Here is a 25,090-nt window from a genome sequence, read left to right as displayed (position 1 = left end):
ACCTTCTCTCTCCATGCTTCAACAAGAAATCATATATAAACTGCTGTGCAAATATAGCTCTATGCTTCCCCCAATCTTAACCAGTTTGCCATTCTTTAAGCCCCTCTTATATAGAGATTTAAGGTGCAAGGCTAATTAATCTGTAAGTTAACATAAAAGAAAATAGTAAGTATAACTATAGTTGAATACTGAAATTTTGGAAATTCTGTTCTGCTAGATTGTAGGACTTTTGAGGGCAGATACTGTCTGTCTCATCTTTGACTCCAGAATACACAGCAAACACATACATGTTAAATTGTGAATAAACATTTTTTTTCTAGCTTCAGCCTTTCTAGAATTCTAACAGAAATTTAATTTCACACATATGAAACCTGGCAGGCAATCAAATCATGCTGAAGTCCGAAGAGATTTTTATTCTTTTGAAGTGATCAAGGCTAACTTGCCAGCTATAATATTTAAATAGTTGATTTCATTTTGCTCTTTTAGAAGTTAAACAAAAGGTTGCCAAAAGGATTGGGATTTTTCTTTATAGTAAAATTTGAAAATAGCGATGGATCAAAAGTGTTTATTTAGGAATCAATATGGGTACTTAGATGAGCACATTAATTTTTTAACCTGCTTGAGCCCCACTCTACCAAACCTAGTTCCCTTAACAAGCTTTCAGCCATCGCAGTGATTTACTCAAGAGCGATAGAAAGGAAAGAATGTGAAGAAATTCATCTATAAAGATACCATTTTAAATAATCTCAAATTCAAAATTCTAGATACTAAAACCATAAAGAATACCAAGTAAATATCTTGGTAGTTTTTATTAAATGTGCTTGAATAACGTTCATGCAAACAGTCATTATTTTCTTTAAAATAGTCACTTTAAGAGAATGAATACTAAGGCCAACGAGGCACCATCATTAAAACATCTTTGCCTTTGTTAGTTAAGTCAGTGGCACATTCTTTTGAGTGTCATTGTTTATGGCAAATTTGTATCCACTGTGAGTAGATTAGATTTGGCCTCTGAAAATGGACTAAAGTAACGCAGAGCCAAATCTGAAGTAGGTTAAAAAAAAAAAAGCAACAACAACACTGAATAGATCCTTTTCATTAGTGAATGGTTGGGAATATTAAATTTTATGCAATAAAATGTCAGCTGGACAAAGGTAAATTTATCACATGGTCTAATCTAGCACAGTATAGTCATAAGTCTGTTCACCTGTGGATGAGTGTGGCTTTGGGTTGATAGTTCTGTGCTGTGCAGTGGGATTTCCTGTGGTAAAGATCATGTACATGGTTAGAAGTGCTGGCTGTTTAGTGGTTCTGTTCAGATAGGCTGGAATCATAAAGTGTTAGTGCCGAGAGGACTTAGAGATGATCTGGCCCAGCACCCTCATTTTTTTACATGCAGAATATGAGAGTAGCAGTCTCCTATGTCCCAACTTCCACCATGGCAAACTTTCATTTCTGTACTTTGGACAAGAAATGACCCTATGTGACCATTTTTTTTAGTTCCTTAATGCAAATAGCACTGTGCTAAAGTGTGGACTATTGGGATGGGTGAATGAATAGATAGAGACAATAACAGCCTCACCCTCATGGAGTTTAACAGCTAAAATAGGAGCCATGCGGACTGAGATGTGGAGGACAGGCTTTACATAATCTGTCCGCTCGGGTTTACCTTTCAAACAGGAATAAAACCTACTGAGGAAGAGGTTAAGCATTTTTAAGCACCCATGGAGGATTGGGAATAAAGAATGGGGGCGAGGTAGAAGGATAGTGCATTGTCAGTGTGGAGACGAGTTCTGGAAAACATTCCTGCCCCAGGCTCAGAAACATGTAAGTGTTTTTTCCTTCTCTCCAGGGGAAGGGTTGGATAAATTAAAATTAAAAAAAATTAAATGTATCATTTGTCTTATAAACTTTGAACTTATAATATTCCTGAGAGAAAAATACTTGGTGGGCGTCATTAAATATTAATCATTACAGATCAGTTTAGCAAAGACATTTTAGTCAGGTTGGAACAGCTTTTAAGAAACCAATTACAATGTGGGTTATGAAATAGAAGTGGAAGAAACCCAGGGAAAATATTAGAAAATGCAAGTCCCTGCACCCAGTGGAATTTTTACAGGGAATTCTGGCTAACTAACTTGTTGAGGCTTAAGACAGCAATAAAAATAAGTCCTTGTGCTAAGGATATAAGAATTGGTAAAAAGCAAAAGCTAAGATTACTAAAATTGCAAAAACATCTTCCCTTTTAACAAATACTTTCTTTTTAATATTTAAGTATTTGATTAAAGAGTAGGTAGGAATTATAAAAAAAATAATCTTATGGTCACCTTGTAAAATTTACTTATATAGAAATTCCACAAATTAAACATCAGTATATAATTGGATGACATGAAGGTATTTTTTTCATCTTCTAGTATGTTGATTATTGAGAGGATTATGAAATATTTTTCTTTTAGGGTGTTCTTTTAGTTTTCATTTCTTTAGTTGTATTTCATGGTAATATGGGGGATTCTGACAGTCTTTTAAAGACTTATAAAATGTTGGAACTTAAAGATACTAGTATGTCAGAGGTAAGCTTCCTCATTTTCTACAAGTGAAAAAAATGTAGGTGGTTGAATAAGTCAACAATTTTAAAAGGAAGGGACAACAGTCCTCAATTTTGAGTACTTATTAACAGAGTGCCAAAATATATGAAGCAAAAACTGATAGAACTCTAAGGAAAAATTCATAATTATAGTTGGAGATTTCAATATTCTTCTTTCACTCATTGATAAAACAGTAGGCAGAAAATCAGTAAAGATTATAGAAGACTTGAACAACACTATCAGCCAACAAGACCTAATGACATTTATAGAATACTCCACCCAGCAACAGCTGACTACACATACTCAAGTGCACATCAGACGTTCTCCAAAACAGACTATGTTCTGGGCGATAAAACAAGTCTCAATAAATTGAAGATGATTGAAATTATACAAACTGTTGTCTAACCACAATGGAATGAAACTAGAAATCAATAACAGAAAGATATCTGGAAAATCTTCAAATATTTAGAAACTAAATAACATATTTCTAAATAACCCATGGTAGAACTCAAAAGAAAAATTAGAAAAAAATTTTAACTATATGAAAATAAAAGTATAGTTTGCTAAAATTTGTGAGAGTGTGATAAACAGTGCTCAGAGGGAAATTTATCACATTAAATGTGAATATTTTAAAAGAAGGAAAGTCTCAAATAGGTAATACAAGTTTCTGCCCTAAGAAACTAGAAAATGAAGACAAATCAAACCTAAATTAAGTAAAAGGAAGAAAATAATAAAGAGAAGAGATCAATGAAATTATAAAAACAGGGAAAGAAATGAAAACCCAGGATTTTTGACAAAAGCAATAAAATTTAAAAACCTCTATCCAGATTGATTAGGAAAAAAAGAGAAGATAAAGTTTTCAATATTAGAGATGAAAGGCTATTACTAGAATTTCTATAGACATTAAAAGAATACTTAGGAAATACATAGGAATAACTCTGCCAATAAATTTGGTAACTTACACTAAATAGATATAAATAAACAGCCTAAAAATACTCTGAGTGGCCAGATTATTATGATCTCTGAACACATAATAATCTGGCCACTCAGTGTATACCCTATATAATAAAAGGCTAATATGCAAATTGTCCCCTCAACCAGGAGTTCGATCAGCAGGTAGGCCGGCCAACCACCCATGTCCCCTCCCCATGTCCAGGCTGGTTGGACCCCACCCATGCACGAGTTCATGCACTGGGCATCTAATTAAATACACACACACACACACACACACACACACACACACACACACACACTGAGTGGCCAGATTATTATGCGTTCAGAGATCATAATAATCTGGCCACTCAGTGTATGTCGCCCAGTAATTCTACTCCTATGCCAAGTTAATACACTTAAAATTTGGACAAAGCTTTATGTACCAATATGTTTATCAAATGGTTATTTATAATAGAAGGAAGCTGAAACCAACCTTAAATTTCCAACAATAGGTTAGTAAAATAAACAATGATTTACCATAATGATAATGATGACAGAGAAAATTCCCATATATAATATTACATGAAAAAGTAGAGAAAAAATTGTCAACAAATGGTGATCTCAATTATAAAGATATTTATAAATGAGAACTGGAAAAAATTCACCCTTACATTAGGCTACTAGGTTTATTTTTAACTTGCTGGATTATTTATTTTCTTCATTTTTTTCTGCATTTTCCAAGTGTTCTAAATATGAAATATCAGTTTTAACTGTCATATGCCACAAAACTGGTTTTATAATTTAAAATAGAAAGTATTCTATTTCTGTGAACAGAAAAGATATAACCTGTGCTTTGAATCCAGTTGATTTTGCTTTAGAAACTTAAGTCCATGCCTTTTGGGAAGAATGAGCAGGGATTGAATATCTTTGTGTGCCTCATCCTTCCTCTGGTAGGCACACTGCGAGGCTGTCTTTGCACCGACTGTTTCATTCAGCCCCAACCTTCATCTCCACTTCATTCCTCTCACTGTCTTTTTCAGTCCAGGTGTCTGTGTTTCCGTAAGTTTTCCTTTCTCTTATTGGCTCACAGTCATTAAAGCATCTTTTTACCAGGAAACCATTTCTTACGCTTTTCTCTTTCATGCCTCATATAAACATCATGACTGACTGGAGATTTCTAGCATTGGTTGAGAACTAACTCTCCTTTCCGTTTGTGCATCTTCCAGATCCTCCCAGGCCTTTAGTAGTTCACATCCGACTGTAAGAGCCAGGTCCATTGCCCGGCCTCTAGTCGCCCACTGTCAGCTCATTCTATAGTAGCTGTTGAAATACATTTGGGACACAATGTATGTCCTTTCCTTTCCAAAAATCCTGTAGTGAATGACTTCCAGTTTCTTATGAAATCCCTATAACTAGTCAGAACTATAAATCATTTGGTTGAAAACCTAAGGGCCTGCATCTTAAATAGACCTGAACTCCCTTTTGGTACATGAAGGCTAATGTACTTGAACCATCTGAGGATTATGTCCATCGTTTTAGCTCCGAGTAAATGGGCCTTTTACAAATGTATATGAACATTTTCTTTGTGGCCTTTCATTTTCATTTGCGTAATACATATGTGACAAAGACATAACATATAAACTTGGTACTTAGTATAGAGAATAATAACTAATTCATCGGATTGTTATGTTACATGAGGCTCTGCAGTTTGTGGTGACTATGTTTTGAGGAATCTGTTTGGGGCCTCATCTAGAATATTTGGCAACATCCTTGATCCCTTCCTCTCCCTTGACCCCACAGTTATCCTCAGTCACAGTCTTTTAGCTGGTTTTCTCAGACCAAAACCTGTGCCACTCCAATCTGTTCTTCATAAAGAGACCAGAGTAATCTTTGTGAAATATAAATTAAAGCATGCCATTCCTCTCCTGAAAACCCTGGACTGACTTTCTGATTTATGTAAGAAAAACCTCCCAAATCCAAACCCCACCTCTTGATCTCATTGTAACCACTTTCTTCAGCTTCAGTGTTCCTAAGCCATAGGGCCTTCCTTCGGTTCTTCAGACACAACAAACTCTCACCTCAGCATCTTCACACGTGTCTGGAACATCATTCCCTGACCTCTATCTTCTGCTCCCCTTACCTCCAACTCTCCCACCACCCACCCATAAGTTTTCACCTGGCTGATTTATCCTCAGCATTCAAATATTGCTTTAAATATCACTGCCCAGAGGAGCTTTCAAATGTAAATTTAGTTCTTAGTATTATTTCCTATTCTTCTTCTTATAACACAATTTTTCATTTTATTGTTATTTATTTAGTTTATTTGTTTAATGCCTTTTTCTTCTGCAAGCTGAAAAATTGCATGACCGCATACCTTATTTTGTTCATTATTTGACCAGTACATAGTAGGTGTTCATTATTGTTGAATGAATGAATGAATGAGTGAGTGAAAGAAAGAAAAAAAATGAATTGTATAAATAATTAAAAAACATTCAAGAGAACAAAGTTGCAACTTTACTATCAGAGAAAAGTATGAAAGCATCTATTTTAAATCTATTAGTAAAATTATTTGAGTTATCATTCCCATTTTTAGTGAAGGTTTGGGGGAAGGATACATTTATATATTCCATGAGAGAGGGACCTCTTCTGTGTTCATTTTTGTTTATGTATTAAATATTTATTGAATGAGTAAGAGGCTTAATATAGTCATTATGGAAAGGAGTCTAGCTCAATGTATTTAAAGCATCAAATTGTTTTTATTGACCCTGATTTCCACCTAAAAATTTGTCATAAGGAATATCACAAATATGGAAAAGGTCATATATTTAAAGATGTTTCTCACCGTGTTATTTATAGGAGGAAAAATTTGGAAGCCACCTAAATGCCCAGTAAAGCATGCTGTGCTAGCTAAGTATAGTGTATCCACTAGATAGTATCCGAGTAACCTACATGCTAAAGGTTAGGATAATAGAATGACTTCAGAAATGTTTACAGTATGAAGGTAAATAAATGATCACAGTTTTATAACAATGTTTACAAATCCTACCCACAGGGAAAAAAGACTGGTAAGAAATATGTCATGCTGTGAATGGCTCGGGTCATTTCTCTCTCTCTCTCTCTCTCTCTCTCTCTCTCTCTCTCTCTCTCTCTCTCTTTGTACATGCACAGGTTTTATTTTTTACATTGGTTATAATTATATGTATAACATAGCTTGTATATTGAGGTTCAGTTTCACATTTAGAACATTTAAATGAATCCCTATTCTTGTATTTTGTAACCAGTGAACTGAAATATGCTGTGCTGTCTTTTCTAGGATGACCGAACCTTCGCCGAAAGTGCCCATGCTCATGGGCTAGATCACTCATCTTCTTGGCAGGACCACAGTCGCTTCCTGTCTGCTCCACGGTTCTCACACTCGGCCTGTAAGTAATGAAGTCCTGTACTGCTTTTAAATTGGATTTAAGAAAATGCAACTCATGGGAAGATTAAAATGTAAGGCCAATACATGATAGTAATATTCATGTTCTGTGTTTGAAAAAACTTTCATTATGAATCATACAAATAATGCTCCTCGAGTACACTTATTACCCAATTTACTACAAATATATATGGGATCCCTCTTTTGTAGACCTTACCCTTATCAGAAAAACTTAAAATAAATCATCCAAGGTAATAATCTTAATTAAGCAAATTTTGCGTGTGTGGAGATCATTGGTAACTGTGGATGAATGGGTAAAGGAAGTTAGAGGGTATTACAATACAATCCAAATCATCAAAGAGTGGAAAATCTTTGCATAGAACTATTCAGAAATATATAATCTTTTGCAAAGAATAAGGTTCTTAATGTGATTACAGGCTAGATTTCATTCTGTGAATACACTGTAAATGTTGATAGTACATCATCCACACCAAGAAGGTATAGAATCTCTTGACTCAGGATACCATCTCCCACCACCCACCCCTCCTCTTCTTCAAGTTTCAGCTTATATGTAATGTCCTTAAAGAAGCCTTCAGAAGTTACAGTTTTAAGTATGGTTTCTGTTATGAGTGCCCACAATGCATTCCAATTTTTCTTTAAAACCCTTCTCAGAATAATTATGAAGTTATTTGTTGTTTGAGTGACTTATTTTTTATTTATTTATTCCTCTGCTTACTGAAGATTGAACACATGAAGATAGATACGATGTGTGTTCTGTTCATCACTGCTTCTTCAGCATCCTGCATAGTACTGGGCACATAGTAAATACTCAATTAATATTAAATAAATGAATATAGGAATTGTTGTTTTTTTAAAATCTACTTTTATCCAAACCACTAGGACTCAAATGTTATTTAATGGATTCTTATTTAAATAATCATTTAGCTTTTCAGTTTACCATGGGCATAGAGTATGTACATAAAATCTTGAAAACCCTCTTATTTTAAAAAATCTAGGTTACTATAAAATAAAATACCAAAATAAACCACAAGGAAGTAGGTCAAATCCAAAAGTGATAATTCTAATTTTTGCTGATTTATATTTATGGATTCATTGAATAAATATTTATTAGTTTCTGATAATGTTTTGGTTTTCATTATATCACGATTATTTTATTCCAAGAGCTAAGCATTTTCTCTCTCCTGTCTTAACCATTTACCAAGTGACTTTATATACCCGCATAAACCCTCTGCTATTCTAATCTGGCAGCCACTCTTTAATATGGATTGTTATCTCAAGTTGGTTATAATACCTCAGGATCTGATATACATAGGCCAGATTTCTTATTTTTCATATTAAGAAATGGAAAAATTTCCTCAGGGCTGTGTGATGTATATGAACATGGAAGAGGAGAGTGGGCAAAGCACCATCAAACATTCCATCCCATCCATCAAGGCATTCACATGCCTGGCCTGGAGATAAACAGCACCATGACCGGAGCCCAAGTCATTGCTCCACGGCTGTTTAATTCTGCCATTGTGACCTTCATAAGGCGCCCCACAAAGGCACCTAGAAGGAAGTGGTTAGAAGGGGGAGGAAAGCATCACGACTTTTAGCATTTTGTTTAATATTATGACAGGCAGTGAGAGAAACTATTTTTAGCTTTCTACTCAGTAGCATTTCATTACCAGCTGTGGTCATTTCTCTAAGATATATTATACTCCTCATAGGCAGCCATTCATTTCCATATAAATTATCTCACTTACATGGAAATACAGTAAATAAAGTAGGAAGAAAATATCACTGAGAACATAATTAGTGTTAAAAATTCATATTATTGCCTATTCTGTAAAATCCGACTGAAAATTTACCTTGAAAAGTAAACCCGTTGTCCTGGTCATTGTGGTTCAGTTTGTTGGGCATCATCCTGTGCACCAAAAGGTTGCCAGTTCAGTTCTTATTCAGGGCACATGCCTGGGTTTCCAGCATGATCCCTAGTTGGGGGCGTACAGGAGGCAGCCAATAGATGTTTCTCTCATCTCTCTCGCTCTCTCTCTCTTTCTCTCTCTCTCTCTCTCTCCTTCCCTCCCTCCCTACCTCCCTCACCCTTCCTCTCTCTCTAAAAGGCAATAAGAAATCTTTTGAAAAATGTAGTAAACTTCTTTATTAATTTAATTAATTGATAAATGATATAAGTATTTTATTGAAACACTAGAGGCTCGATGCACAAAAATTCGTGCAAGAGTAGGCCTTCCTTCCCCAGCTGCCGGCACCAGCTTCCTTCCAGCACCTGAGACCCGGGCTGGCTTTCCTTGGGCTGCCCGCTGGCACCCGGGACCAGCTGGCTTCCCTCCGCCCCACCTTCATCAGGAAAGATGTCTGAATGATGCCCGGAAGACATCTGGTCTAATTAGCATATTACCCTTTTATTATTATAGATAGGCTTATGTTTTACTCTTATTTTTGACAAATTTTATTTTATGGTTTTTCTCACATATCTACCTAAATATTTTGAAGGATACTTTAGAAAATTTATTTATAGGCACCTTATTGTTAAACATTTTATGTTATTGAATTAAACTTATTCCTAGAAATCACATTTATTCTTATTTGATTTTCTAATGAATCTTGAGGTTTCTATGTTTTTTCATAATGTGGTATCTTAGAAGTAGATTAAGATCACCCTGAATACTTCATTTTTGTAGCACAAACCATTTCATCTTATTCATAAAAATTGTTCTGTAATTTTTCTTTAACCTCCATTTAAACTTCTAAAATTACAAAGGAGAGATATCAACACCAACAAAGAGAAAAACAGCACCTACTGTAAATTCATAATCCAGGGAACGAAGGTGTCTTTAAAAGTATTAATGCCCTCAGATATGAGAGGAAATATTATATCCATTAAAAACAAGAGCAAGATGCAAAGAAAAAGGAACACAGAATAAAAGGTCTCAGAAATTTAAAATATGTTAAATTAGAAAGGTGAAAAATGAAGTTGAGAAAATCACAAAGAGTAGAAGGAAAAAAATATGGCACAATAGGAAGGAAAAGATATGATATTTAGAAATTCAGTTCAAGAGGGAAGACACTGATTAGCGAGAGTGTTGGGAGGAGAGAACAAGGAAAACAGAAGAAAGGCCAGAAGTGGGTGGGTTAAAAGGCCTGCCCACAAGTACCTGGTGCACTGCTGTCATCCTGAGACTCCCCTCACTCTCTTTCTATGTTGATGCTCATGGGCCTCAGATCCCAGGCCTTTCTCTGCTCATTGCAGAAAGGGAGGTGAATGTTTTGCTTTTGTGTTTCTGAAAATGGATTTTTTCCCCCTCATTCTGGCGAAACTTTGGCTGGCTATAAAATTTTATGTTGAAAACCACTCCTTCTGAAGTCATGGCACAATTATCTTCCAAAATCCAGTGTTGCTGTTGAAAACTTTATGTCTTTACTATTTTGACTCCTACTCCTTGGAAGTGATCTTCTCTATCACCACTAATTCCCCATGCGGCCCTGGGAACTTTTAGGACCTTTAACCCCACCAGGTTTCATGATGATAAGCCTCCCTGTGGGTCTTGTCTTACTCCCTTTACAAGCTACTTGCTGGGTGAGCCCTCTTAATCTGGACACTCATGTTCTTCGGTTCTCTCATATCAAAGGAAGAAAAGAAAAAGTCCTTCAGGAAAATCTTTAGGAAATAAAAGAATTGATACATTATTTGCTTCACTTGAGCACCTTAGAAAAAACTACTCATAGAAATATGGCAAATCTAATTGAGTTATTAGAAACAATTATGGGTGGTCATAGAGAAAGAGCAAATAAAAAACAAAAACATGGGTTAATTAATAATTCCAGAGGAAAAAGAATGAGCAAGAAAAGAAACATTTACATAGCATACCTATTAGGTTGCGTGAGCCATATTTACATAGTCATAGTATAATATAAATACTCACTATTGACATAACTCGAAGTTCAGATGTAACTATATAGGGAGGATGGGATGAAGAGAAGTGGATGGGTGTGGATAAGTCTAAAAATGATAAATAAATAAAATAGCAATATAAGCTTCTTTTATTTACAAGAATTGAAGTAAATACAGAAAATAAAGCTAAAAGAGTTGATTGTGGTTGACCCTGGGGAGCAGGATTGTGGGATTGGGAGGGATGGGGCAAGAGACTGCAGTCTTTGTATGTAGCCCTTTGGTGCTCTTTGATATGTGTATGTGCGCTTGGGCTAAAAAGGAATCTTATACTAGCAAGTGTTTGATTACCTTCTGAATGAACCATGAAGGCTAGAGGTTGGAGTTTAGAGATGTTGAGACTAGTGTGGGGACATTAGGAGTAAATAACAGTAGGGGCTGAGATGGACATGAATTTATGAGCCCACAGAACAGGTTCCTTCCTCCTCGAGTTGGGATTTGTACTGGATGAGGCCCTTCTGTCTGTGCTGTAGATGCTAAGGCATTCATTCTGCTGACTTAGGTGCCCTGTCAAACTGTGACCGAACTACAGCAAAGAATCACTGACCGTGGAAAAAACAAAGGAAATGGGAAAATACTGCATAATTTGTGGTCTCTGAAATGATCCAGCATTAATGAAAGTTTGTTTTCAGTAGTAATTTATGTCAGCTTTGTATAGTTCAGGTCAATTCAAGAAAAGGTAGATTCCTTCTGCCAGGAAGAAGGGGAGAAATGTATAAATTGTAAGTTTATATTACCATTGGAAATGGGAACACAGAAATCCATTCTTTAGAGCCATGATTACGACCAAATTTATCCTGGCTGGCTGGAAGTTATGGCCGAGATTCAGGACACTCTTTTAGAAGACTTGGATTCCATTACCTTCAGCTGTAGACAGTGGGGGCTTAGTAAGTAAGAGAGACTCATAATGCCAGCTTTTGAAACTGTCACTTTTACTTTTTATAAGTAGTGACTGACCACTAGTCTCCATGTATAGCTCCTTTTAGGCTAAAGGGACACACTCCAGGACTGACCTACAGTCCTGAGGCCGGGACCAGACCAGATGTGAGTGAGGCTCGTGTCATAGTGATGACTTCTCGAGTCTCCAGTCCTTTGAGACTAAATGCTTGATATTTGTGGAGTTGGTATCTCTAAGTTTTAAAAATATATGGGGATTGCAAATTTTCTTGTAATTCTAAAACGGTTTTAAATAATATTTATTTAAATAAATGCATGATCCCAAAAGGAAAGGACTGATTTTTCATAGGAAAAAAATGTTATCTGAGGATTATTATAGGTCTTGGAAATGAATCATGCATATTAATTTAACTTGATAGTCTTAGAAAAGCAAATCAGTGTAAGTTGCTAAAAAGGACCCTATTTTACTTCCTTACCTCAGCTTACGTTGCTATAAAAGGGAAAGAAAAGTTAAGTATTCTCAATTTACCTTAGAACGTGCCTGTAGTGGGAATTTAGTCCCTCGGGTGAAACAATTTCTCCGCAACCAGAATAGCACACACTTTTCACTTCTACGCTGAGTGTCAGGATCCACCCGCCTAACTCTGAATAGACACTTCCTATGTGGTCCTCCACTTTGCACATAAAATGCCAAGGATTTATGGCCGTAAAAATATTGCAGTACTGATGAGGTAGAAAAATGTTTTTTGTTTTTGAAAGGATATTTTTTAATTTCATGAAAGCACTAGCCTTTCTTTTTTTTAAAAAATATATTTTATTGATTTTTTACAGAGAGGAAGAGAGAGGGATAGTGAGTTAGAAACATCGATGAGAGAGAAACATTGATCAGCTGCCTCTTGCACACCCCCCACCGGGGATGTGCCCGCAACCAAGATACATGCCCTTGACCGGAATTGAACCTGGGACCCTTTAGTCCGCAGGCCTACACTCAACCCACTGAGCCAAACTGGTTTCGGCAGCACTAGCCTTTCTGTTTCTCCATTTTTATAGGTTCATTTTACATGATAAGGATTGTGTGTGTGTGTGTGTGTGTGTGTGTGTATCTTTTCACTGACCATTTAGGTGCCAAATATTTTCTGATTATTGTAATTTGACAAGGTACACTCTAGATGCTTTCTATTTTTTAAAAAATATTTTATTGATTTTTTACAGAGAAGAAGAGAGAGGGATAGAGAGTTAGAAACATCAATGAGAGAGAAACATCGATTCAGCTGCCTCCTACACACCCCCCACTGGGGATGTGCCCGCAACCAAGGTACATGCCCTTGACCGGAATCGAACCTGGGACCCTTCAGTCCGCAGGCTGACGCTCTATACACTGAGCCAAACCGGTTTCGGCTAGATGCTTTCTAGAAAGCAACTGGAAAATCCCTAACTGGCTATCTCTTAAAAATTCCTTAAGTACATTCAGTTGTTCAAGCAACATTTGCTAAGAGGCTGTGCAGGAGGCTCTCTGACTCTGGGGGATACTGTAGTGAACAAGACAGGAGAGAGCACCTCATCTCATGGAGGAATAGGTAGTAAACAAGTAAACAATTTGAAATGGTGATTGTGGTTTAAAGGTAAAATGATGGAAGGCACCTGGAACAGGGCTGCTCCCTTAAATGAGTAATCAGGAGATGGCTTTCTGAGGAGGTTACAACTGAGCTGAAGCCTGGATGGTAAGAAGAAGCTACTGAGTTAAAATTGAGTGGAAAGTTTTCCTTCAAGAGGGAGCAATAAAAGTGCAAAGGACCCAGAGAAGAAAGGGACATGGTCTTCTAGAGAGATGGAACACTGAATGAGCAAGTGAGAGTCAGTGAGAGAGTGAGGGATGGAGAGAGAGAGAGAGAAGCGGGGAAGGGAGAGGAAGGAGAGAGAGAGAGAGAGAAAGAGAGAGAGAGAGAGAGAGAGAGAGAGAGAGAGAGAGAGAGAGAGAGAGAGAGAATGAAGTCCTCAGGGAACTAAAGTCAGATGTTTGGGTTTGGATTTTATTCCAAGTTCACTGGGAGGCCATTGGTGGTGGTGGTGCGTGCGTGTGGTGGGGGGTTATGCAGGAGAATGACCTACTCTGATTTACCTTTTAAATAATAACTCTGGTTGATGGCCAGTTATGTATGGGTGGAGCATCATCCCATACACTAAAATGTCACGGATTCAATCCCTGGTTGGAGCTTGTATGGGAGGTAACCTATCTCTCTATCTCTCTCTCTCTCCCTCTGTCTCCCCCAAATCAATAAAAATATACCCTCAGGTGAGGATTTTTTTTTTTAAAAAAAGGTAGCTCTGGTTGTGGTGTGGAGAAAGGGGCAAGATGAAAACAGGAAAAGAGGAAATGGAAGCTTGGGCTAGTGTGATGATAATAGAAATAGTGTAAAGTAGAAGAACTTGGAGGCATAACCATCAGAACTCAGTCTTAAATTGGATGGTGCAGGAGGCAGGACAAAGGAAGTAAGGAACCAAGGTCTGAGAAACTAGGTGATTGGGTGTTTCATTTTTGAAGGTGGAGAAGAGAAAAGGATGGGCAGGCATCTGAGATTAGAAATCAGGCAGGAAGATTTCACATAGTTGGATATAGATGGCTGGAGCTCACAGGAAATGTTAAGAGGTAGTAAAAAAAATAACAACAGAATACCTTACATTCTAAATATAGTCTCAATTTCCTTTCAAGAAACAAAGAATATTCTGTATAAAGGAGACCCTTAAAATTTCTCTCTCAAAACTTCTGTGTACTTTACATCATTATATACTGGCCACAGACACATCTTCCACTCTCAGATACTTCATATTCCCCTCCCCCAAATTAAATCACATGGATGTTTTTTGAAAATATAGTAAACTGACTAAATTTATTCCTACATTGAGGGTCTGTTAGGTCATGTGAAATTGACAGAAAACTAGATGAAATACGATTATTTACAATTTTTTGGTCTAGGGATTATATTCACTTAGGTTGATTTTTCTCTTTTCTTTTACCTTGCCAGCATTTACCAAAAGAACTTTTGCTCCCGATTCAACTTCAACCAAGGAAGATGCCACAGGTTTACCAATGGATGGAACAAGTCCACAATCCAAAAAGCAGGAATATGAAAGCAAAAACAGCAAAATGTAATTAGTTGCTTTCCATGAGTGTTTTACAAACAATAGCATATCTACCCTTGCTGCAACTTGGCCTACATTCTCTAGCAGACATAGCTGAAGTCTGTACTCTTCAGCATTGCCAAACACCGACTACTATGACAATACAGTTGGTCCTTGTGAATGATATATGTTAAACCACTCCAAACACTATCAGCTCGTGAATACTTACAACTAACTTATTAACAACTTATACCAGCAAAAAAAGTGATATTTTTCACTTTGCATTTTCTTTTTCAGGTGCCGCCAGTCTCATTTTTCCAACCAAAATTTGAGTTTATAATTGAGGTCTTTCAACAATGACTAGCTAAAAAGGAGGGAAATGAGTTCCCCTGGAGGCAGAAGTTGCCAGCACTTCAGATTCAGGGAGCAGTTATATACAACTGATTTTTTAAAAAGTGCTTTCTCCCTAATAAATTATCATGTGTTATAACATGTCATGGAGATATGCAAATATAATAGTAGTTCACTTTATAAATGCTCAGGATTGTTAAATTCATCAACTCAGCAGTCTGTTGCTACATGCAGTACATTAACATTATTTCCAATTATCCCTATTAAATAGCAATAAAGAATTTACAATACTATCTGAATTGCAGAGCCCTGTAAAGAATTCAATGCACAATTTATTTATTTGTCTTTTTGTGGCCAAATATCCCACTGCGATCACTTCAGTTATATCCTGGACCATCTTTGGTTTACTCTGATCAAAATCACAGTACCAAACTCCTATGTCCATGAGATTTTCTCTGCAGGAGTTCTCATATAACTTGATACTATCTGTCTACTTTCAGCCTCTCAGCTTTTCCCACATCAAAGTGTTTTTAAGAACTTGTCTTCTTTACATGCTGATCTACCAGTGGAGAAAGATTTCTATTAAATGCTAAATATGGTGAACATTGGGTCATGGTGGGAGAATCTGCACAGAGACAAGAACAATAAAGCAATACCTTCCTAATGTGCATCACCTCTGTGTTTGTTAGATTTCCCATCTATACTAATAAAAGGGTAATATGCTAATTAGACTGGATAACCAGATGTCTTCTGGATGTCATTCCTGACGTCCATCCTAACAAAGCCGGGGGCGTGGCTGGCCTGCAAACCACCTGCGGCCCCTCTCCCAGGCTGGCCCCACCTCCTATTGGGGACCCCCACCCTGATCGGGGGTGTGGCCAGCCTGCAAACTGCCCATGGCCCCTCGCCAAGGCCAGCCCCACCCTCAGTGGGGACCCCCACCCCAATCTGGGGCCCCCTTCAAGGCAGGCCCCATGCACCAGGCCAGTGGTTGGCAAACTGCAGCTCACGAGCCGTGGTTTGCCGCTCTGTTGACTAATGGGTTTGCCGACCACTGACCTAGACTCTCGATTCCAATAATTACAGACTGTTGTTGTTCCTTGTGATTAAGCCCCTATCCCAGTGGTCCACAAACTCATTAGTCAACAGAGCGGCAAACTGCGGCTCGCAAGCCTCAAGTGGCTCACAAGCCGCAGTTTGCCAACCACTGCACCAGGCCTCTATCTTATATAATAACAGGGTAATATGCAAATTGACCCTAACGGCAGAAAGACTGCTGAACCAGTCACTATGAGGCACACTGACCACCTCTTGTTCTCTTTCCCCGACTGGCAGGCTCTGATTGCCTGATGGCCATCTGCGGCGGGGTGGGGCTGGTGAGAGGACGGGAGGAGCCGACCTCTCAGTCCCTTCCCCTGCTGTCAGGCACCGGTCACCCGATAGCGAACGGGGAACCAGGGGTGGGTAGTGGCGGGGGGCGGGCCAGCGGCGGGCAACTGAGGAAGATGGCCCTGATCTCAGGCCAGGCCTAGGGACCGTACTCACGCACAAATTTCGTGTGTTGGGCCTCTAGTATTTCATAAAGATGCTCTGTTCCCACTCAAGATATGTTTTCCTAACGGACCATATTGGAATGTGCAGAAGACATGAACATAAATGCTATGGTTACTGCAGAAGATGAAGATGTTTCATATCCCTAAATTACATAATACAATCTTCATAGCCTCCAAGAGTACAGGCACACATTTTTATCACTTAGTCATTTTCTAAACTTTTTGCTGAATTCCTTCTATAGGCCAGTTGTTGTGCTAGGAAGGAAAACAGAAACATAAAAGCAGGTGTTCCTGTCCCCAAGTTTGTATGGCATTAGGAATTACAAGAAAAGGGGGTGATGTGTTCAGGCTAGCTAGAGAGATCCTGGATTGGACATTAAACAGGTTTGGTTTGGTTTTGTCTAACCTCAGGCCATCAAACCATTAATGTGCTGAGGAGCACTGTGAGGTTTTAGTGGGAACAGCCCTTTATGAAGGAGCAGCTCGCAGTCCTGGTGCTTTGCATAACCCATAGCAACTCTATAGTAATATTGGGGGTATTAAGAAATTATGTCAATATTTTCATTGCTGTCTTGACCAATACCGTAATATCTTAACTCCTTGGATCTGAAGTTTATCTCCTTGGATCTGGAGAGAAAATTAACAGGTTTTATTTAAATCCTGTAGATTAAGGTTAAATAGCTTTACCCTGAATATATTAGTAAGAACTTTGTGCAGTCTAATATGTTTAATAGGAACTGATCTAAACCATTATTGGCACATCTGTGGTCATTAAAAAGAATTACATCAGGACAGTTAGACCTGTAAGTTTAAGGTAACTTGGAGTATTTACTTGGCAAATCCTTGAAAACATTAGCTGATGGTTTTAAAATGGAGTGGAGAGAGATCTTATGAAAAACCTTTTTAAATCTGAAATAAGTATATAAAGCCACTATGTCATATTATTGAAGGCCCTAGGCTACTGTTGAATGAATGGAGGTATCTGACTTTAAATATTGAACACACAAGAACTTCAAAGGCAAAGTCAACTTTTTGTGAGCAACAGTTTTGTCAAAATTCCTTGACCCTCTGTTCATATGGAATTAAATCTAAGGACCTGCCTATCTCTTGCAGTCACCATAAGCTGGAGTTGGGAATCAAAAGAAATGTTAAGAAAACACTAATAGCTTCATTTGTACATTTCAAAGCCAGCAACTGTAGCTCCTTTATGCACCCCTTTGGCAAGGAGAGTGTGTGATATCAGCCCCCATAGAATTGTGGCTGCTCGGCTATGTTGCTTGTAGCACTGGGACATTGAGAGGGACAAACCTTATTCTTGCAATGAGCCTGGTCCAAGACTTCACTTGAAGATTGACTTCTTTTTTGATTTAATAGTTTTGAGTCTTCTGGCCATCTTTCTCCCTAAACACACTAAGCTTCCATTGAACTTACTGAAGCCACAGAGGCAAGAAACAGCTGGGAGAAACCTGGCTTGATGTGTTTCCCATTGGCTAAGGTCATTATTATTTCCTTGATTAGTCATGTCTGATTTAAAGATTGGAAACCAGTTGGTTATATAACATCTTATGCATCCAGGTTCCCAGAACCAATGATTTTTCTTATTGTTAGAGTTTACATATTTTTACTAATAAAGAGATAAAATCTATAGCTTCACAAAATAGTGTGCATAAGTCACATAGATTTAAAGGTTACATGGATAAAAAATGCCTAGCTACTTAGCTAAGAAAACAAGGCTATTTTTCCTCATTTTTCTACTTTGAACTACGATAAACGCATTTTCCATTTTGAAGCTCTGTTCAGTGATATGTAAAGTGTATTTAGAGTCACAGTGGTTGTTATATTTTCTCTAAAATGTATTGAATCTTATATTTAACAAATACCCATGTATGTGGGACCAAATTCTTACATAAATAATTAGATGGTATATTTAATTAGCAAGCAAACCCGTTTTTTAGGAAGGGGCAAATATCTCAAATTGTTTTAGTCAAAATTTGTACTATAATCCCAGTTGCACATGATATGGTAGCCAAGAACATGAATGGTCATTGAGTAGGTGACTCCTTTTCCAAGATTCTGACACTCTTCCTCAAACAAACTGTCCCAGTATTTTCTCTCCATTCAAAACAAAACAAAATTTGTGATTTTCATGGGCTTAAAATGAGGAAGCTGTCCTCAGGAAAGCATCTGGTTTTCTTGGATCAAAACTAAACCATGAACCTTAAGCTGGAAAGTAAATTTGGGAAAGTTTGTATATAAAGACATTTCACGCACTAAAGTTCAATATAAAAATAGTTACATCTTTCAACTTTTACGTTCTCAAATATTTAGCAAGAAAAACATACCAGCTTATCCTTATTTGAGAAAAGAAATTTAAGCCATGAAAGATTCCATTTAGTTTCACTTCTGTACAAAGCACGACACATCAAATTTAAAGGCCAGGAAAAATGCCTACGTCTAGAAGCAGAACATTAGATCCCAAGCCCCCAAACAAATTTCAGAGAAGTCTCCCTTGACTCTGATTAGTAACAGAGTAAACGAATCTGCGCTGCTCAGGTGAAACCAGCCGTCCTTCAAATTCTAACCTCATCTGCCCCATCTTAGTCTCTCCAGCTCTGTCCATGCCTATGCTCACCTCCTAGATCAAAACCCAACCCAGTTCAGTCACTGTTCTGCCAGGTTAGCCCCACTGTTGACCTCTGAAGTCTAGTTACTCTACAACCCACAAGAAAGGGGCAGGCTAGGGTTTGTAGCATCTGCATATCTTTCAGGACCAGCCAATTAGGAAAGGATTGGAATGTCACATGTCTTTGCTCTCATGATTGAAACTCTAAGCATTGCTTCTGTAGCTGGGTATCTCTTCTTCCATAACAGAGCTTGACTCCGATATGGCACAAAGCCATGTGACACCTGTGACTGTGGTGAGCTTGCTGCCTTGCTCTCTCAATGAACACACTGCATTTCTAAACATAGTGTCTTGTTCGTTCCCTTTCAGGAGGATAGTTTACACTATATAATCCGATGACCTCTACCTTTCAAAATGTGGAATCTTATGCCCTTGAGCATGTCAGTGAGGCCATGGGGAAAAAAGCCTCTATAGTTAAAATAAAGCCACACAACATTGATCACAATAGAATAGCAATACTAACAATGTGTTGTGTTTTAAAAAGTTGACATTGCATGGTTGCTGTTCCCTGTATTTCTCAAGCTGGCAGATGCAGGGCTTCCATGCCCAGGCTGTCTTCTGTCGTCTCTCAGAAGATTCCCACAACTCAACACCCTCTCATTTTCCATTCTTTAGTATAGCATTTTGACTGACAGTATTTCAATAAAAACGCAAGTTACAATTTAGTCTTAAATATTGATGCTCCGTGTCATCTCAGCTATATACTTCACTGGAAATAAAAGATCAGAAAACTGGCTGGAAGCAATATTTTTAAAATGAAATTAGTGGTTGTTAAACTAGCAACAGATTAGATGTTATAATTTAAAAGTCAGAAAGTACCTTATTCTGAGGGAAAGGAGGATAATATATGCTCATCAGTTAGTCACTAATTGACAGTGTCTTTTTAATTCTCATTTGGTATTTTCTTGAAATGTTTTCTATAAAAGGACAAGTCTAATTTTTCCCATTAAGTTATCTTTTCCTTAAAATTTTTTTCAATTTAGAGTCAGGTGTATTTTTGAGTCATTGAAGCCACCAACAGTTCAAATGGCTTTTATTTATTTATTTATTTACTTATTTATTTATTTTTGGAATCCTCATCCGAGGATATTTTTCCATTGACTTTTAGGGAAAGTGAAAGAGAGAGGGAAAGACAGAAACATTGATGTGAGAGAACCACATCGATTGGTTGCCTCCTGCATGAGCCCCGATCAGGGCCCAGGCCGGGGAGGAGCCTGAACCAAGGTATGTGCCCTTGGCTGGAATCGAGCCTGGGACCCTTTGGTCCGCAGGCTGGCGCTCTACCTACTGAGCCAAACCAGCAAGGGCCAAATGGCTTTTAAAAGCCCAAAACACTCGGCCAACAATGTGAAAGCTTGTACTTTGATATGGTACAACTCTGTCCTTGAAATACTGTTTTTCAACTGGAAATATTTCCTCCCTCCAAGTATCTTTCATTTCTTTCTCTGGGGTCCACAGTCATTGGCTCAAGGATCTTTGGAAGCAACTTGGTGTCCCCTTGTTTGGGCCACCCCGTGGACGAGTCATGCTTGTCCTGTGCGTGCATTTGAGACATCTGGGGAATGGCAACCACAGAGGGTTAGTGAGATGAGGACATGAAACACATTTTTCTCATGGTGTGGGCTGGTCTGTTACCCAGGTGAGACAGGCTTCTCTTGCTAAAGCAAGATGGTTTCTCTTCATCCCCGTGTGCTGAGTCAGAGCTGTTTCTTAGAGCAGTATTGATATGTACTTCATATACCAGCAGGACCTATTTAATCACCTCTCTACCTTATTCTGAAAATGTGTGTCATGCACATAGGATTTAAAATCTAAGTTTCTAACATCCTCTTTACAAGCTTTTTTTTTTTCCCTTCCAGGTCTGGAAGGTAGCTATTATCAGATCATACACCATAGCTCTCATTCTGGGTTACCCCTAGGGTAGTGGTAATGCTAGTTTAGATTTTGTTTGTTCATTGTTGCTGAGCACTTAGCTGGAGTTCTGTAAAATGATACAGACACAGAGGAAGCTGGGCTGCCTTCAACAACACACATTTTAAACTGTTTACTTGAAAGAGAAACCTGCGGTGGCGCCCCCTCCTTTATGGGGCGCAGAGGCCTGGAAAGCAGCGCTGGGAGGCTTCCCGTTGAACTTGCTGCGCGCTGCGAAGTCGTCTCTCTGATGAAAGTCGCACTAAACCACGTGTTCTTTATGGGCTGCTGCTGACAGCAAGGATCCGGGTGCAACGCGGCCCCCTTTCAGGCAGTTACAGTCTGAGAGCCCTCTCTCTACTTGTTTGTCGTTTTGGATTTTCATTTCACGTATGTGACCATTAAGCCCGCTGCGAGTGCAGATACGGGCTTGATTGATGGTTTAGCATGTTGCAAACTTCCTGTCACATTGATCCTCAAACTGTCCGTTTCCAGAAGCCAAGCAGCCAAGGCAGCAGAGCCGTCTACCGTGGTGGCTTTGGGGAGGTCGGGCAGTTAAAAGAAGTTTGGAGGAACCTAGGGATGTGTGCCCCCCGATGCTCCCCTCCCCTCTCTGAGCTGAATAAAATAGATGCATCCGTTCTAACAAGGCACTTCCTGCCCGGAGTCGCTGGCAGAGCAGCCTCCTCCCAACAGCTGCAAGCTGGAGAGACCTCGCCTGCTGGCCAAGGTTCGCTCTGTGCTTTGACCAAGACCACAGCCAATAAAGGCAACATGTCCCGGGGAAAGACTTTCCCATTTTTTCCATTGGAGAAGTCTTTTGTGAGGTTAGTTTGACTGTTCCAAAAGCTCAATTTTTAATTTTAACTGCATGTAACCCCACTGATTAGAGTCCACTGAGAGCAAATCCTAGTTTTCTGTGAGGAAGACACATAGCCTTTTGTCCCGTTATTCTTTAAAGCACTGGTTGTCATAAGTGCGCCCCCAAACCACCACCAGCAGCAGCAGCACCTGGGAGCTGGTTAACTTACACATTCTCTGGCCATCTTCAGACCTGGCGATTCAGAAACCCTGGGGTGGGGCCAGCAATATGTGTTGTAATGATGAAGGAGAATCATCCATGGGCTGCCTCCTGCACACCCCACACTGGGGATCAAGCCCGCAACCCAGGCATGTGCCCTGATGGGGAACTGAACCATGACCTCCTGGTTCTCAGGTCGTTGCACTGAGCCACACCAGCTGGGCTCTCTGGGTGGTTTTGATCAATGCTCAAGTTCAAGGGTGATGCCTTGATTTGATTATAATCTTCTCTGAGTTTTGGTCTATCACAAAACAAAACCAAGAACTTGGTTACTTTTCCAGGTGATGTACAAGTAATACCCTTTTAAAACTTGGTTTCCAATGTCATGACTCCAGTCTCAAGGGTGACTCAGGTAAAGAACTTAAAGCAGCTTCAGAAGATGGTTGATGTACTTCCTTCCAGAGGTCACTTCCCACCTGCTCTGCCTAGCTGACTATTAGCCAGAACTCTCCACCAGGATTATCATCAAGGCACCCAACTAAATCAGGACCTGTAGGTATACCTTCTCTCTGGTTTCAAGTGAACTTCTTTAGGGCTGAGTTCTTATCCTGCTTTTTCTCCCTCTCAGGTAATTGAGGGCAACCTGTTTTAGGGCCTCAGTTCTGTGTTACCATTCCACATGCAATTTTGTTTTTTCCAGTCTGTACCAGACACTCACAATCACCCACCATAATAACATTTCCAGACTCTGACTTTGTCATCTAAAGAAAGATTTTGATTTGATGACTGCTGAACATTTAAATATCACCCAGCTTTTCCTCACTGTCTACATCTGAGATTGGGAATTTATTGTATCATCCCATCTCTTTGTCCTTGAAAAACTGAGTGTTCATTGTCTTAGCCTTTTATCTTACTTTTTGTACCCATGGCCCCAATTTTATATAATCAATCATTTGATATTTGTTTCAAATCAAATTGCTTCCTTTTACTCTTATTTTCTTAGGAATGGACTAAATCAAAATCTATACAGAATTCTCCAATCCTAAAGTTTCTTACCTAAATCTTTTCAAGAACTCTCTATTTCTGAACACTTGATTTAAATATTATACAATCTTTTATACATTAAAGAAAGTGTGTTTTTTTCTGAAAGAGTGCTTATTTATTGAGCAACTATCATGTGATAGGTCCCATTCAAAGTCTTTGCTAAGGACACCTCTTTCCCCCAGCCAATTCCAGCAATAAAAGTACAGGTCTTACATAAGTTACAATATCAAAGGAATCTAGCAAACAGCATAGCCTCTCAAACTGTGTTTAAAATGTCTTCAGTTATTTTATGGTTTGGAATTTATACCAAGTGGTTATATAGATAATTTTAAAAAAAACATAGCCTACATGATAGGTTTTATTACACATGCTATTATCTGGTTTGGAAAAATTTCCCACTGCTGAACAGGGACTCTGTCAACAATATACTTACATTCATAAGTTACTTAACAGTAGTGGCCAATCCACCCAAGAAAGCATTATCTCCATTAATTCAGTCCTAGCCGGTATTGCCCAGTGGATAGAGCATAGGCCTTCGGACTGAAGGGTCTCAAATTCAATTCTAGTCAAGGGCACATGCCCAGATTGCAGGCTCAATCCCCAGTAGGGGATGTGCAGGAGGCAGCCAATCAATGATTCTCTCTCATCATTGATGTTTCTATCTCTCCCTTCCTCTCTGTAAATATATTTTTAAAAAGGTTCAGTTATCCATTTGTTCATCAATCAATTAATGTAAGCCTATTATGTCTTGCTTAATTGACTAAAAAGTCTCTGTATATAGTACCAACCTCAGCCTTGTAATTTTTAAGAACTAAAATATAATTTCTTCATTTGGTGCATGATGAAGTTGATTAGATGGATATATATATATATTTAAATATGTATATACTTCAAAATTCCTAGTTATAAATAATAACTATATAATACACCATTAGAAATTGATACAACTAGAATTGCATATGCTAAACTTTCATTAGCCATCAACAGCTTGCTACTTATTGCTCTTCTGAGAAAAGGGATTGAAATTGAGCTTTTAAAAAGTAGATAAAAGTTATATACATTTTGATAATATCAAATAATATGGGAAGACAGCCAAGACCCTTACATAATCTTAATCTCTTTTATGTATAAGCACTAAAGGTGAAGGATCAGTTTGAACATAGTCATATGAGCCCAAAATGATTCTTCTCTTGTTTTAATATTTTGCTTTGGGGAACTCCTTACTTTCCAGAAATAAGGGTCTCGTGTATATGTGAAAATGTATCACTTGTTGGGCACTACATGAAGATTGCATTCAAATGCTCAGAACCATTACTGAAGATGGGCTGAGCTTCTCATAGACAGATCTCATGTGAGAACAATCCAGTTCTGGAGCCACAGAGATCCAGATGTCTCACTGAACAGCTGCCATCCTCCGCAGTAACCCCAAGATCACTGCTTCTGAGTTGTGACCATGTGTTATGCATTTCTTATCCTGACGCCCACGATTGAGGTCAGATGTTCTCTACCCTAAATGTTGCTTGCCCTTTGGGACTCTATGCAATTCTCAGTGTGATGTGCAGTTGCAGACACTGGTACCAGCGAGCAGCTGAAGAAAACTT

General features: G+C 38.4%; 1 protein-coding gene across 7 annotated transcripts in view; it reads left to right on the top strand.

Moving 5' to 3' along the window:
* The window catches only part of CEP128 (centrosomal protein 128), a 354,698-nt gene extending 338,486 nt beyond the window's left edge, over window positions 1-16,212 (top strand). For all 7 annotated transcript variants that reach the window (XM_079768173.1, XM_079768176.1, XM_079768175.1 and 4 more), the window contains 3 exons: window positions 6,832-6,940; window positions 14,830-14,953; window positions 15,224-16,212. In XM_079768173.1, coding sequence (XP_079624299.1) covers window positions 6,832-6,940; window positions 14,830-14,953; window positions 15,224-15,266 — 276 coding nt within the window. In that variant the 3' untranslated portion in view covers window positions 15,267-16,212. The remainder of the gene's footprint in view (window positions 1-6,831; window positions 6,941-14,829; window positions 14,954-15,223) is intronic.
* The last annotated feature ends 8,878 nt before the right edge of the window (window positions 16,213-25,090 follow it).

This window comes from Cnephaeus nilssonii (assembly GCF_951640355.1).
Source record: "Cnephaeus nilssonii genome assembly, chromosome: 4".
Classification (NCBI taxonomy): Eukaryota; Metazoa; Chordata; class Mammalia; order Chiroptera; family Vespertilionidae; genus Cnephaeus; species Cnephaeus nilssonii.
The sequence above is the reverse complement of the archived record's forward strand: the minus strand, read 5'-3'. Positions and strand labels throughout refer to the sequence as shown.